The sequence below is a fragment of the Oncorhynchus mykiss genome, chromosome 2 (genome assembly GCF_057628025.1).
Source record: "Oncorhynchus mykiss isolate SJ-2025 chromosome 2, ASM5762802v1, whole genome shotgun sequence".
Classification (NCBI taxonomy): domain Eukaryota; kingdom Metazoa; phylum Chordata; class Actinopteri; order Salmoniformes; family Salmonidae; genus Oncorhynchus; species Oncorhynchus mykiss.
Genome location: NC_143023.1, coordinates 24409981 through 24422990, shown reverse-complemented (window position 1 = coordinate 24422990; position 13010 = coordinate 24409981). Strand labels below are relative to the sequence as shown.

The 13010-nt window shown below is 46.8% G+C and overlaps 1 protein-coding gene across 2 annotated transcripts in view; it reads right to left on the bottom strand.

Moving 5' to 3' along the window:
• LOC110539034 (activating signal cointegrator 1 complex subunit 3) overlaps window positions 1–13010 on the bottom strand; it is a 142391-nt gene that overhangs the window by 30602 nt on the left and 98779 nt on the right. For both annotated transcript variants that reach the window (XM_090193702.1, XM_090193693.1), the window contains exons 20-31: window positions 12604–12690; window positions 12241–12417; window positions 8031–8256; window positions 7743–7897; window positions 4378–4476; window positions 3990–4158; window positions 3619–3839; window positions 3444–3529; window positions 3126–3292; window positions 2703–2848; window positions 1216–1336; window positions 970–1112 (exon numbers count right to left, since the gene is read on the bottom strand). In XM_090193702.1, the coding sequence (XP_090049828.1) occupies window positions 970–1112; window positions 1216–1336; window positions 2703–2848; window positions 3126–3292; window positions 3444–3529; window positions 3619–3839; window positions 3990–4158; window positions 4378–4476; window positions 7743–7897; window positions 8031–8256; window positions 12241–12417; window positions 12604–12690 (1797 nt within the window). The remainder of the gene's footprint in view (window positions 1–969; window positions 1113–1215; window positions 1337–2702; window positions 2849–3125; window positions 3293–3443; window positions 3530–3618; window positions 3840–3989; window positions 4159–4377; window positions 4477–7742; window positions 7898–8030; window positions 8257–12240; window positions 12418–12603; window positions 12691–13010) is intronic.

Below are 13010 nucleotides of genomic sequence, written 5' to 3'. Positions count from 1 at the left end.
GGGCTAAAAATACACATACAGTAAATGCCAGGTCAGGTTCTCTCTCTCTCACTCACACTCACACACACACACACACACACACACACACACACACACACACACACACACACACACCAAGGAAATGTGGAACAGAAGAGAGGATGAAATGTATCCTATGAATTAGATTTTTCTGCTGCGTATACAGTATTAAGGCCTAGTTTGTGTGTGTGTGTATATATTTTACAAGTTGGGGTTTGAAGTCAGTCAGAGCTCTATATTTCGCTCAGACCACAGGCTTGGTGTGAAAGGCGAGCAGCCCCATAAAACATGTTAATATCCATATTTTACAACGCCAAGCCTACTGTGACTTCATAAGACCCAATATAAGGGATTATACACCAGACACACATCCAACACCGCTCTGCTCAGCTCTCTGTATCCCGGGCGTCTGGCAGGCCTGAGCAAATACATTGTTTTACTGTTTTTGAATGTGTGTGTGTGTGTGTGTGTCTGAGTGAGAGAGAGAGAGATAGATAGGAGAGAGAGCGTTAGCTAGTGTGCGTGTGTATTGTAAGAAATTCTCCTCGTTTATGGGCCCCTATATATCAGACACACATGTTAAGGTAATTACTGCCCATCTTCTATCAGAGCACATTTTCTCATCTTGAAATAATCCTGAAGTATGCAGAGAAAATAATGGGATATGACACAGGCGTTTCCTGTAGAAGTTGGTTTGAGTTCCCTCTGTAATTACACTAAAACCAGTGCTTAGAGAGAGAGAATATCAGGAGGAAGGAGACGATGAGAAAGGAGAGAGCAACAAGCAGCAGAGGACGAGGAATAGGAAGACTGGAGGAATAGAAGAACAGTCAGAGGAGATAGAGAAAGAGAGAGACTAGGAGAGAGAGAAAGAGAGAAAAACTGTAGATGTACACACCTCTGACTACAGGGTTAGTTCCACTAGGAGGTAACAAGTATAAGCCTGGTCACCTGAGTCTCGTCCTGGTGCAGCCACTGTTTAGGGTCGTCCTCGGTGGCCAGGAAGGCTATCAGGTCTAGAGCCGTCAGACGAGTCTGTCGCCGCGACGACACAAAGATCAGAACAGGCTTGGCTGGAGAGTGACTGCGAATCGCTGGAGAGAGAGAGAAGGGGCGAGAGAGAGAGAGATATAGAAAGGGGGGATGCACAGTGTAGTTGCATACTTAGTGTGTGTTTCTGTGTGTGGTATATTGTACCTTGGAACACAGGCTTGTTCATGCTGGCCATGCGGGGGCAGTAGTGCTGTCCTGGGAAGCCTTGGATGTGAACCTCCAATGGGACGGGACGCACAGAGGGACGGAAGTTAAACAAACCCACCTGTAAGAGAGGTGAGGCAAAGAGACGGAGAGAGTTAGAGAACCATATGGACATAGAACCATAGAAAGAGAATGAATGTCTTCTCTCAGTCAGTGAGAGAGAGAGACAGAGTGGATGAAAGAGAACTAGATCGAGACAGAGATAGATAGATAAAGTGAGTCCAGCTGGCAGCGAGGCCCATCTGGGTGTCTAAAGGTTTGTCATTGTCCTTGTCTGGGGGAGAGGGACAGGGAACTGAGCACTTTTTGTCTGTTGTGCTCAGAAGCTGGCTGGGTAGGGCAGCATTGCATTGTAGCGTGTGGAGTGGCCAGGCAGGGCAGGCGCGTGTGTACACATATCTAAGGCCTGGATAATGGATTGGGCATCTAAACCCAGCCAACATCCCCAGTCCCTCCCGTCCCCAGTCTAAACAGCCAGATTTATAACCAGACAATCTGTCTGCCAGGGACACTGCAACAGTAACACAACGTTTAGACAACCAATACCGTCACAGAGAAGACTGGAATGGTAGGATACAGGTGGAATTTCAGAGCAATGTTTGAAAAGCATTACAAATGACGTTATGGTAACACTTTATAACAGTAATAAGCAGTAATAAGCAGTTGTAAATGCTTATGAATGCTTTATAAATGTTATATAAAATGTTTTTCAGCAGATGCTATTTTCTTTTTGAGATAAATTGTATAAGTGAATGTAAAGACTGTCTGTCTACATGTGGTTTTCATGTGTGACTGGGGTCATGCAGGCATACAGTTCCCATGTCTCTCTGCGGTGGACAGGGAGGTTATTAAATACCCTTCTGATATGATTACTGCTATTATTATTATTATTAAAGGACTGTCAAGTCATCTGTCCGCATTGGTACCGTGATTTCTGTTGATTACCAGAGCAACTCCAGCATGGCTCCAGAGAAACAGAACTCCAAACCATTATTACTGTGCTGTGGTCAAAACGGATTCCCTGCCAAAAACAGCAGTATTATTCTACATTTATCAAATATGAAAAGGGGACACTAAAAAACACTAAACACTAAAAAACACTGGCTAACACAAATGTGGTTACTGGTTGGCTTCAGAACAGCAATGTCAATTACAAAACCTCCAACTGATGACAGAGACATGAACTCTATCTGAACACAGGACAGGAGGTCAAAAGGTGAAAGGATGAGCAGGTTTTAACTACAGGAGATGTCTTGTCTATGTGAAACTGAGACTAACGTAATGGTGTGATCAGGGTAGAACACTGTTGTAATGCCTGATTCAGATAAGAAACTGATCCTAAATCTGAGCCTAAGTGCAACTCCTACCAGGAGTGGCGTTTCACAATACCTGTAGTGTCTAGTATGTGGATGCTATGGAGAGCTCACCTGTCCAATCCCTAGCCAGTCGGCGAGGTCTCGTGCGTTGGCCAGGGCCGTGGACAGGCCCACCACGCGGACAGTCTTGTTGGTGTGAGAGGAGATGAAGTTGGTCCTGGACACTATGACCTCCAGCACAGGACCTCTGTCCTCCCCTGGGATACAGACACAGTGGTATGGTCCAGTGTGAGAAAGTTGGACAAAGCATTTCACTATGGAGAGTAGTATTATTATTAACTCTTTTGAATTCTATCAGCATTTTCTTTGTATGATGGTAAAAGTTAAGGCTCTATAGAAGGTTCTGTTTGTATGAGGGTAAAAGTTCAGGCTCTATACAAAGTTTGATTCTATGGGGTTTGTGAGGCAAGAACCAGACCCATAGATATTAAAGATCTCTCTATATGCTTCTGGGTAGAACTAGGCTGTGGTTACCTAGCAGGTGGATCTCGTCGATGATGAGGATGGCTACTTTCTGGACGTAGCTGCGGTTCTGCCAGGAGCGACTCACGCCGTCCCACTTCTCCGGCGTGGTCACGATCAGGTCGGCCGCGGCGATGGCCCGCATGTCTGGAGTCACATCACCTGTCAGCTCCACGACCCTAGGGACGAGGAGAGAGGGAAGGGAAGGAGGGAGAGAGGGGAGAGAGCGAGAAAGAGACAATAGATGGATGGATAGATACCACGGCTGATGGTCATTGACAGATGTGAATGCAACTGAAATGCACATGGTTATAACCAAGTCTCTCTCACTTCTTCCCCAGTTTTTCCTCTATCCTGATCTTCCAGTCCTCAATCCTCTCCCTGACCAGAGCTTTCAGAGGGGCAATGTACACCACCTAAGAACACACACAGAGCAAGGATATAAACAGAGAGAAATGTATAGCGATATTGAAAGAGAAAAAGAGAGATGGGGGGCCAGACAGACCTTGGAGGTAGGGTACTGGTTGAAGACTCGGAACATGGCCAACTCGGCAGCGATGGTTTTACCGGAGCCCGTTGGCGCCCCCAGCAGGACGTTGGTGTCGGTGTGGTAGAGCGTGTGGAAGATCTGTGTCTGGATGGGATTGAAGTGGGTGAACTTGTACAGACTCTCATACTCCAGGTTCCCCAGGGCGGTGATGGGCAACGGCTGCAGGTCCAGCAGCTCTGAGAATCCACAGGGCAACATTGAGACAACGTATGGGTACATTTGTCAAGGAAAAAAGACAAAGAAAGGTGTATGTGTGAAGTATGTTGTTTCATCTGTACACCTCTGAGGGTTGGTCTGTCTGTGTTTGTGAGTCTGTTGTACAGTACCAGTATGTGGGGGATGTCTTTCAGGCAGGATGAGGTGTTGGAAGTTGATGATGCAGACAGCCTCTGAGCCCAGCCAGCGGTCTGACACAGCTCTGATGTAGTACTGGGAGGGCATGGGCTCAAAGATAGGGATGGTGAATACCACCTGTTGGGGCTCCCCACTCACCACCTGGAAAACACACACACGATGTAAGTATGACTAGGCTCAACCATATCCACTGATACAGGGTCAGATTTATTCCATAACCATAATGGTTAAGGTTAGAATCAGGGGTCAGGTAATCTGATCCTAGATCTATAGTTAGGGGCAACTTCTGCCTCAAGGGAACACAGGAGAACAAGTGGCTCTCAGACACATTCTAGAAACTAATGGTACCCAGAAACCCACCTGTTTCTTCTGTAGGAGCAGGTACTCTGAATGGTAGATGTGATCGTTGATGGGGTCCTCTACCCACAGCCACCAGGGCTCTCCCACTGAACCATGACACTAAGAGAGGAGAGAGGCAGAGGAGAGAGGAGAGGCAGAGGAAAGGCAGAGGAGAGGCAGAGGAGAGAGGCAGAGGAGAGGCAGAGGAGAGAGGCAGAGGAGAGAGGCAGAGGAGAGAGGCAGAGGAGAGAGGCAGAGGAGAGGCAGAGGAGAGAGGCAGAGGAGAGAGGCAGAGGAGACAGAAGCATGAAGAATTGGTGGCATTAGAAGATCAGAGCACTCCCAGGTTGTTTAACCAGATAGTAGCTAGTAGTACACTGTACTGTGCATCTCTCTACATTTCTCTGCTCTGAGTTGACCCCCTGTAGAACACTCTGCTGTGGAAACAACTGCTGGCTGGCCAACAGACACAGGTCCAGGAGACTGCTTTATGACACATGGAGAGAGGAGACAGTCCAGTTCCCACAGACAAACACACTAAAACAACAGCTATAATGTCATCTTCTGGCCTGGTCCCTAGCCCTCTTGTGTAAATGTCTAAAGATATCAGGGAAACTACTCTTGATTAGGGCTAGGAGTTATTCCCAACCATGTGACCTGAACCAGGAACAATTCTGGGTCCTACTCAAAACACTAAAGGGAGTGGGGAACCACGCATTAATATTAGAAAACGACATCCAACTCCTGTCTGTTTCCCAATTAGAATGAGTGATTTTCCTGGAGTCTGTGGCTTGGGTTAGAGTTAGGGAGAAGGAGATCTCATGTGCCTCTACATGTGTCGTGGCTAGCTTGCGTGTGTACATATGCAGCAGGGATCACTGGCTAAGCTGGGGGTGTTCCATAACAACTCTCCCATGAGCAGAGCATGCATCGCTAATCACACAAACATTCATCTTCATACACAGCCTGGCTACAACGGGCCTCCGATTCCACCCTGACTCCCTCACAAACTACAGGAGTCATCTGCCTCAATGATGTACTCCAATCACCATAGAGATCCTATAGCCTAATTCGCAATTCAATGATGTACTGTATATTCCCTCCATTGGACATGGCTCTACTTACGGACAGCAGACTTGGGTTCAAACGGCATTTGAAATCTTTCAGATACTTAGCTGTGTTTGATTGATCTTGCCTGGCGCAATAGAACCAATAGAATAGTCCCAAAAGTGGAAAACACCGTCCATCTGACACACCAGGCAGGCTCAAGCAAATGTAGTATAAAATCCGCAGGATAATACAGTGAGGGAAAAAAGTATTTGATCCCCTGCTGATTTTGTACGTTTGCCCACTGACAAAGAAATTATCAGTCTATAATTTTAATGGTAGGTTTATTTGAACAGTGAGAGACTGTTAGAAATTGTTAGAAATTGATTTGCATTTTAATGAGGGAAATAAGTATTTGACCCACTCTCAATCAGAAAGATTTCTGGCTACCAGGTGTCTTTTATACAGGTAACGAGCTGAGATTAGGAGCACACTTTTAAAGGGAGTGCTCCTAATCTCAGCTTGTTACCTGTATAAAAGACACCTGTCCACAGAAGCAATCAATCAATCAGAACTCTCCACCATGGCCAAGACCAAAGAGCTCTCCAAGGATGTCAGGGACAAGATTGTAGACCTACACAAGGCTGGATTGGGTTACAAGACCATCGCCAAGCAGCTTGGTGAGAGTTGGTGCGAACAGTTGGTGCGATTATTCGCAAATGGAAGAAACACAAAAAACTGTCAATCTCCCTCGGCCTGGGTCTCCATGCAAGATCTCACCTCGTGGAGTTACAATGATTATGAGAATGGTGAGGAATCAGCCCAGAACTACACGGGAGGATCTTGTCAATGATCTCAAGGCAGCTGGGACCATAGTCACCAAGAAAACAATTGGTAACGCACAACGCCGTGAAGGACTGAAATCCTGCAGCGCCCGCGAGGTCCCCCTGTTCAAGAAAGCACATATACATGCCAGTCGGAAGTTTGCCAATGAACATCTGAACGATTCAGAGGACAACTGGGTGAAAGTGTTGTGGTCAGATGAGACCAAAATGGAGCTCTTTGGCATCAACTCAACAAGCCGTCTTTGGAGGAGGAGGAATGCTGCCTATGACCCCAAGAACACCATCCCCACCGTCAAACAATGAGGTGGAAACATTATGCTTTGGGGTGTTTTTCTGCTAAGGGGACAGGACAACTTCACCACATCAAAGGGATGATGGACAGGGCCATGTACAGTCAAATCTTGGGTGAGAACCTCCGTCCCTCAGCCAGGGCATTGAAAATGGGTCGTGGATGAGTATTCCAGCATGACAATGACCCAAGGCAACAAAGGAGTGGCTCAAGAAGAAGCACATTATAAGGTCCTGGAGTCACCTAGCCAGTCTCCAGACCTTAATCCCATACAGAATCTGTGGAGGGAGCTGAAGGTTCGAGTTGCCAAACGTCAGCCTCAAAACCTTAATGACTTGGAGAAGATCTGCAAAGAGGAGTGGGACAAAATCCCTCCTGAGATGTGTGCAAACCTGGTGGCCAACTACAAGAAACGTCTGACCTCTGTGATTGCCAACAAGGGTTTTGCCACCAAGTACTTAGTCATGTTTTGCAGAGGGGTCAAATACTTATTTCCCTCATTAAAATGCAAATCAATTTATAACATTTTTGACATGCGTTTTTCAGGATTTTTTTGTTGTTATTCTGTCTCTCACTGTTCAAATAAACCTACCATTAAAATTATAGATCATAGATAGATAATTTCTTTGTCAGTGGGCAAACATACAAAATATGCAGGGGATCAAATATTGTTTTCCCTCACTGTATTACAAGAAGGTGATGCACCTAAACACTGATCTAGAATCAGCCATCTTCCATTTATATAAACCTTCATTTGAACCATTCAAAGAAAAGAAGAGCCCTTCAACCAGTACTTGGGATGTGGACTAACACTTCCAGAGGTGGGAATCTGACGCTGCGGGGTTGTTTCAGCAGCTGGCTGCTCCTCCTTGTAGAACAGAGGTGAGATTCCCACTTTTCACTCATTACTCCACCCCCCCCCCCCCCCCCCCCCCCCACTGGCTGGAGGAGGAGAGGAGCAGGGCCACTGGGGGAGAGGACAGCTCCATACTGACAGACCACTGACACTTCACACTAACTAACACATTTCTACTGTTAGCAGCATTTTGACACACTTAAAGAGTGCTCTGATAATGTCTACTGTTTGTGTACTGTGTGTGTGTGTGTGTGTGTGTGTGTGTGTGTGTGAGTGAGTGAGTGAGTGAGGGAGAGAGAGAGAGAAAGAGAGACATCGAGGTCATCCTAGGTGAGGTCGACCTGGTTACCTGGTCGTGCCACTGGAAGTCGGGGGTGATCTGGAGGCGGACCCTGAGCACAGTGCGTGTGATTGGTTGGATGGTGGCCTCCATAAGTATGGAAGGGATCTGGTGGACACACTGCTTCACCTTCAACCCGATGTTCACGTGGTGAAGCATGTGACCTGGGACACACAGAGGGGAGTGGTGCTACTACAGCACGCTGCATGCACACACACACGCACACAGCTCTACAGAACACAATAGAATTCATGTCTAATTTGGTAGTATACCACACTTGGCCTAGTATGGTCTCACCTATCTCGTCCTTCTGCATATCTTTCAGTTTGTCCACAGTGAGTTTCTTCTCCTCCAGACGGGCCAGCACGTTGTGAGGCAGGATGGAGAACTGTCTCAGGGGGTGAGCGAAGCCCCACAGACGCTTGTCTATCACTTTACACAGGTTGAGCAGGCGGTAGGTCATGGCAGGCCAGCGTTTCCTCAGAGCAATCTCAAACAGAGCCCTGACGATACGAGCTGCGTTCTACACAGGGACGAAATACACACACACAGTTACAATTTGAGTGGCGTTCTATAGTAGAAAAACAAGGACAGACCGATTGGAATCACAATTGGAATAGTGTATAACAACAGGTGTAAAAAGACAGACAGGCTACAGCCAGACTTAGAGCAGTGTTCTACAATGGGTACAGCAGGACAGAGAGAGTCATGCAGAGACTGAAATAATCCATCAAGATGTAGGACGATTAATCATGTCTGATCGAGAGCCGCGGGACTGGTATGATCAGGCTCTGTTCTGAAACATGGGTCAGGCCTAGCTGTGTGCTGATGGATTGTTCATGTCTGTCCTGACAGATGGGTCAGGTGGTTGGCGCTGCTCGCTGATAAACTGATCAGATCTGACGTGACTGGGCTCTGATTGATTTGGCCAGGTGTTAATGACATGATGGATTGGTAGAGTCTGGCCGTGCTGGGATGGATTTGTTGGGCCTGGCTCTGTTGTGATGGATAAATCGTGGCGAGGCTGCTATCTGTGATAGATTGGTCAGGTCTGCTTGTGTCCGGAACATGTGGTTGAGTGGGAGGATGGACAGAGACAGGCAGGCAGACATAGAGACAGGCATATAGATAGGCAGAGACACAGAAACACCAGCTGGGCCAGATGTTGGTCTGCTGCTGGTTAAAAGGCCACTAGGGCAACCGCACTCCTACATCAAACCCTCTGGAGAGAAAACCCTACACTCACACCCTTACTGAGCCTACACTCACACCCTTACTGAGCCTACACTCACACCCTTACTGAGCCTACACTCACACCCTTACTGAGCCTACACTCACACCCTTCCTGAGCCTACACTCACACCCTTCCTGAGCCTACACTCACACCCTTCCTGAGCCTACACTCACACCCTTCCTGAGCCTACACTCACACCCTTACTGAGCCTACACTCACACCCTTCCTGAGCCTACACTCACACCCTTCCTGAGCCTACACTCACACCCTTCCTGAGCCTACACACACACCCTTACTGAGCCTACACTCACACCCTTCCTGAGCCTACACACACACCCTTACTGAGCCTACACTCATACTCCAGATAACAACCAACAGCCAAAACACATCAGGCCTCACAGTCCGAGTCACAGCACCAACATAGTCAATCTCAATAATCTCCCTGGTTGGAACTAACTTCATGATTAAGCTGCCTTCCTTCTCCAGTTATTTTGTGTCCGTGTGTCTTTAAGAGCATGCAGTAAACACAGTTCAACTGTGGTCTCAGGTCTCTCAGCGCTCATGTACAATAATCTACTCTCTCAGGAGAACTCCTGGTGTCCTGCGGTCAAGTGCACCGGCCTGCAGAACAGCTCTATCATCCAGTTGCTAAAGCCATTGAGGACTGTGTGTGTATGCATGAGAGACAGGGAGTTAGCCTCTGTCAGTGTGTGTGTGTGTGTGTGTGTGTGTGTGTGTGTGTGTGTGTGTGTGTGTGTGTGTGAGAGAGCGAGAGATGGTGAGTCTGCCAGTGGTTGTGAGTGTGCCCACCTATATGTATGTATGCAACTTCATCTCTGTGCTTATGTGTGTGTGTCTTTGTTGATGTGTAGTGGCAGTATCATACGGCAGCAGGACCTATCAGTCCTCAGTCTGGATTAACCATCAGATCCCCTCTATTCCACTATGGCTGCCTGCCTCCCGGCCACAGCCATCAAACCGGCTGCACATCTGAAATCGGGCAAAATAGGAGCAAAGAGGGAATTTGCTGTGAACAATTCCAAATATTCAGCCACATGGAATCAGTTACCGTGGAAAACCATGGATAGATGGGTTCAGCAGAGGATGGGAAGAGGGGATGGGATGTGGGATGGGGGCTCCAAATGCAAAAAAGATTCCAGGCTATCAGTCACTGTGAAATATGCACCAGCCAAACATATTACTTTCCATCAGATATATCAAAGCATTTGATTTTCATAAAGAGCATAATGCAGAGATGCCGGCATGGCAGATTAACTGTGACAGTTCATGAAAGCCTCATGATCCCTCTGAAACAATGGAGATGCTGGTACAAACAGGAAACCCGTTTATGGATGTGTATGATATGATTCGTTAAGACACTCTTTCTAAACCCCCATCAGTACACCAGTATGATTGAAACATTCTGCTCTAGGACGCGGACGTGCTGCTGACTGAGGGAAGGGGAAGTCTAGGCAGGGGCTGCATGTGTTGGGGTAAGGGAGTCTGTACCCCTGTGTCCCCCTGGCAGGGGACACTGGGGTACAGCTGGACCCCTCAGAGGGGCTAGGCTGGCTCAGTTTGGGGTAGAAGCAGAGTATGTACACATGTTGAAGTTTCTTCAGGTATGGTTCAGTTTGTATGAGTGTGTGTATGTGAGAAACAGATGGAGAAAGAGCATACAGTGGGGCAAAAGTCAGCCACCAATTGTGCAAGTTCTCCCACTTAAAAAGATGGGAGAGGCCTGTATTTTCATCATAGGTACACTTCAACTAAAAAAATCTAGAAAATCACATTGTAGGATTTTTAATGAATTTATTTGCTAATTATGGTGGAAAATAAGTATTTGGTCACCTACAAACAAGCAAGATTTCTGGCTCTCACAGACCTGTAACTCCTTCTTTAAGAGGCTCCTCTGTCCTCCACTCGTTACCTGTATTAATGGCACCTGTTTGAACTTGTTATCAGTATAAAAGACACCTGTCCACAACCTCAAACAGTCACACTCCAAACTCCACTATGGCCAAGACCAAAGAGCTGTCAAAGGACACCAGAAACAAAATTGTAGACCTGCAACAGGCTGGGAAGACTGAATCTGCAATAGGTAAGCAGCTTGGTTTGAAGAAATCAACTGTGGGAGCTATTATTAGGAAATGGAAGACATACAAGACCACTGATAATCTCCCTCGATCTGGGGCTCCACGCAAGATCTCACCCCGTGGGGTCAAAATTATCACAAGAACGGTGAGCAAAAATCCCAGAACCACACGGGGGGACCTAGTGAATGACCTGCAGAGAGCTGGGACCAAAGTAACAAAGCCTACCATCAGTAACACACTACGCCGCCAGGGACTCAAATCCTGCAGTGCCAGACGTGTCCCCCTGCTTAAGCCAGTACATGTCCAGGCCCATCTGAAGTTTGCTAGAGAGCATTTGGATGATCCAGAAGAAGATTGGGAGAATGTCATATGGTCAGATGAAACCAAAATATAACTTTTTGGTAAAAACTCAACTCGTCGTGTTTGGAGGACAAAGACTGCTGAGTTGCATCCAAAGAACACCATACCTACTGTGAAGCATGGGGGTGGAAACATCATGCTATGGGGCTGTTTTTCTACAAAGGGACCAGGACGACTGATCCGTGTAAAGGAAAGAATGAATGGGGCCATGTATCGTGAGATTTTGAGTGAAAACCTCCTTCCATCAGCAAAGGCATTGAAGATGAAACGTGGCTGGGTCTTTCACACCGCCCGGGCAACGAAGGAGTGGCTTCGTAAGAAGCATTTCAAGGTCCTGGAGTGGCCTAGCCAGTCTCCAGATCTCAACCCCATAGAAAATCTTTGGAGGGAGTTGAAAGTCCATGTTGCCCAGCAACAGCCCCAAAACATCACTGCTCTAGAGGAGATCTGCATGGAGGAATGGGCCAAAATACCAGCAACAGTGTGTGAAAACCTTGTGAAGACTTACAGAAAACGTTTGACCTCTGTCATTGCCAACAAAGGGTATATAACAAAGTATTGAGATAAACTTTTGTTATTGACCAAATACTTATTTTCCATCATAATTTGCAAATAAATTCATTAAAAAGTCTACAATGTGATTTTCTGGATTTTTTTCCCTCATTTTGTCTGCCATAGTTGAAGTGTACCTATGATGAAAATGACAGGCCTCTCATCTTTTTAAGTGGGAGAACTTGCACAATTGGTGGCTGACTAAATACTTTTTTGCCCCACTGTATGTGTGTGTGTAGTGTGTGGTGCTGTGCCTGTAACCCACCTGTGCTACGTAGGACAGGTCTGAGATGAGGGAGAAGCTGTCCACCTCTCCCCGGCCGATGTAGGTCTGCAGTAGGATGTTGATCTTGCCGTATCCGTTCTCCACTCCGCCTGCAGCAGGCAGCTCACAGTAGTTACACAGCATCTGCTCTAGTTCCTCCATCTCCTCATCACGCACCTTGAAAAACACACACACACACACACACACACACACACACACACAAACACACACACACACAGTCAGGAGCACTTCCACCTGGGTACTCAAACTATATCAAGACCTTGCTATACTGTTTAGCAGGTGTCCCGCAGCAGTCTATAATGTGTGATGAGTGACCTCTCAGTGTGACCTGTGACCTCTCACCTTGACCTGTTCAAACTCCTCGGCCTTGGAGACGATGCTGAGGATGTCAGCCTCTGTCTTCTGGGAGTTGAACAGCTCATTGAACGTCTGCATGGAGGAGGAGGTAGACAAACACAAACATGACATAAGGAACAGCCGTTATCTAGTTGTATATTGCATGTTACTGTACCATCATCCATGATGAGTTTATTTGTAGATATTACCATGCCATATTACACCTACACAGAAGGGTATATACAGTGCCTTGCGAAAGTATTCGGCCCCCTTGAACTTTGCGACCTTTTGCCACATTTCAGGCTTCAAACATAAAGATATAAAACTGTATTTTTTTGTGAAGAATCAACAACAAGTGGGACACAATCATGAAGTGGAACGACATTTATTGGATATTTCAAACATTTTTAACA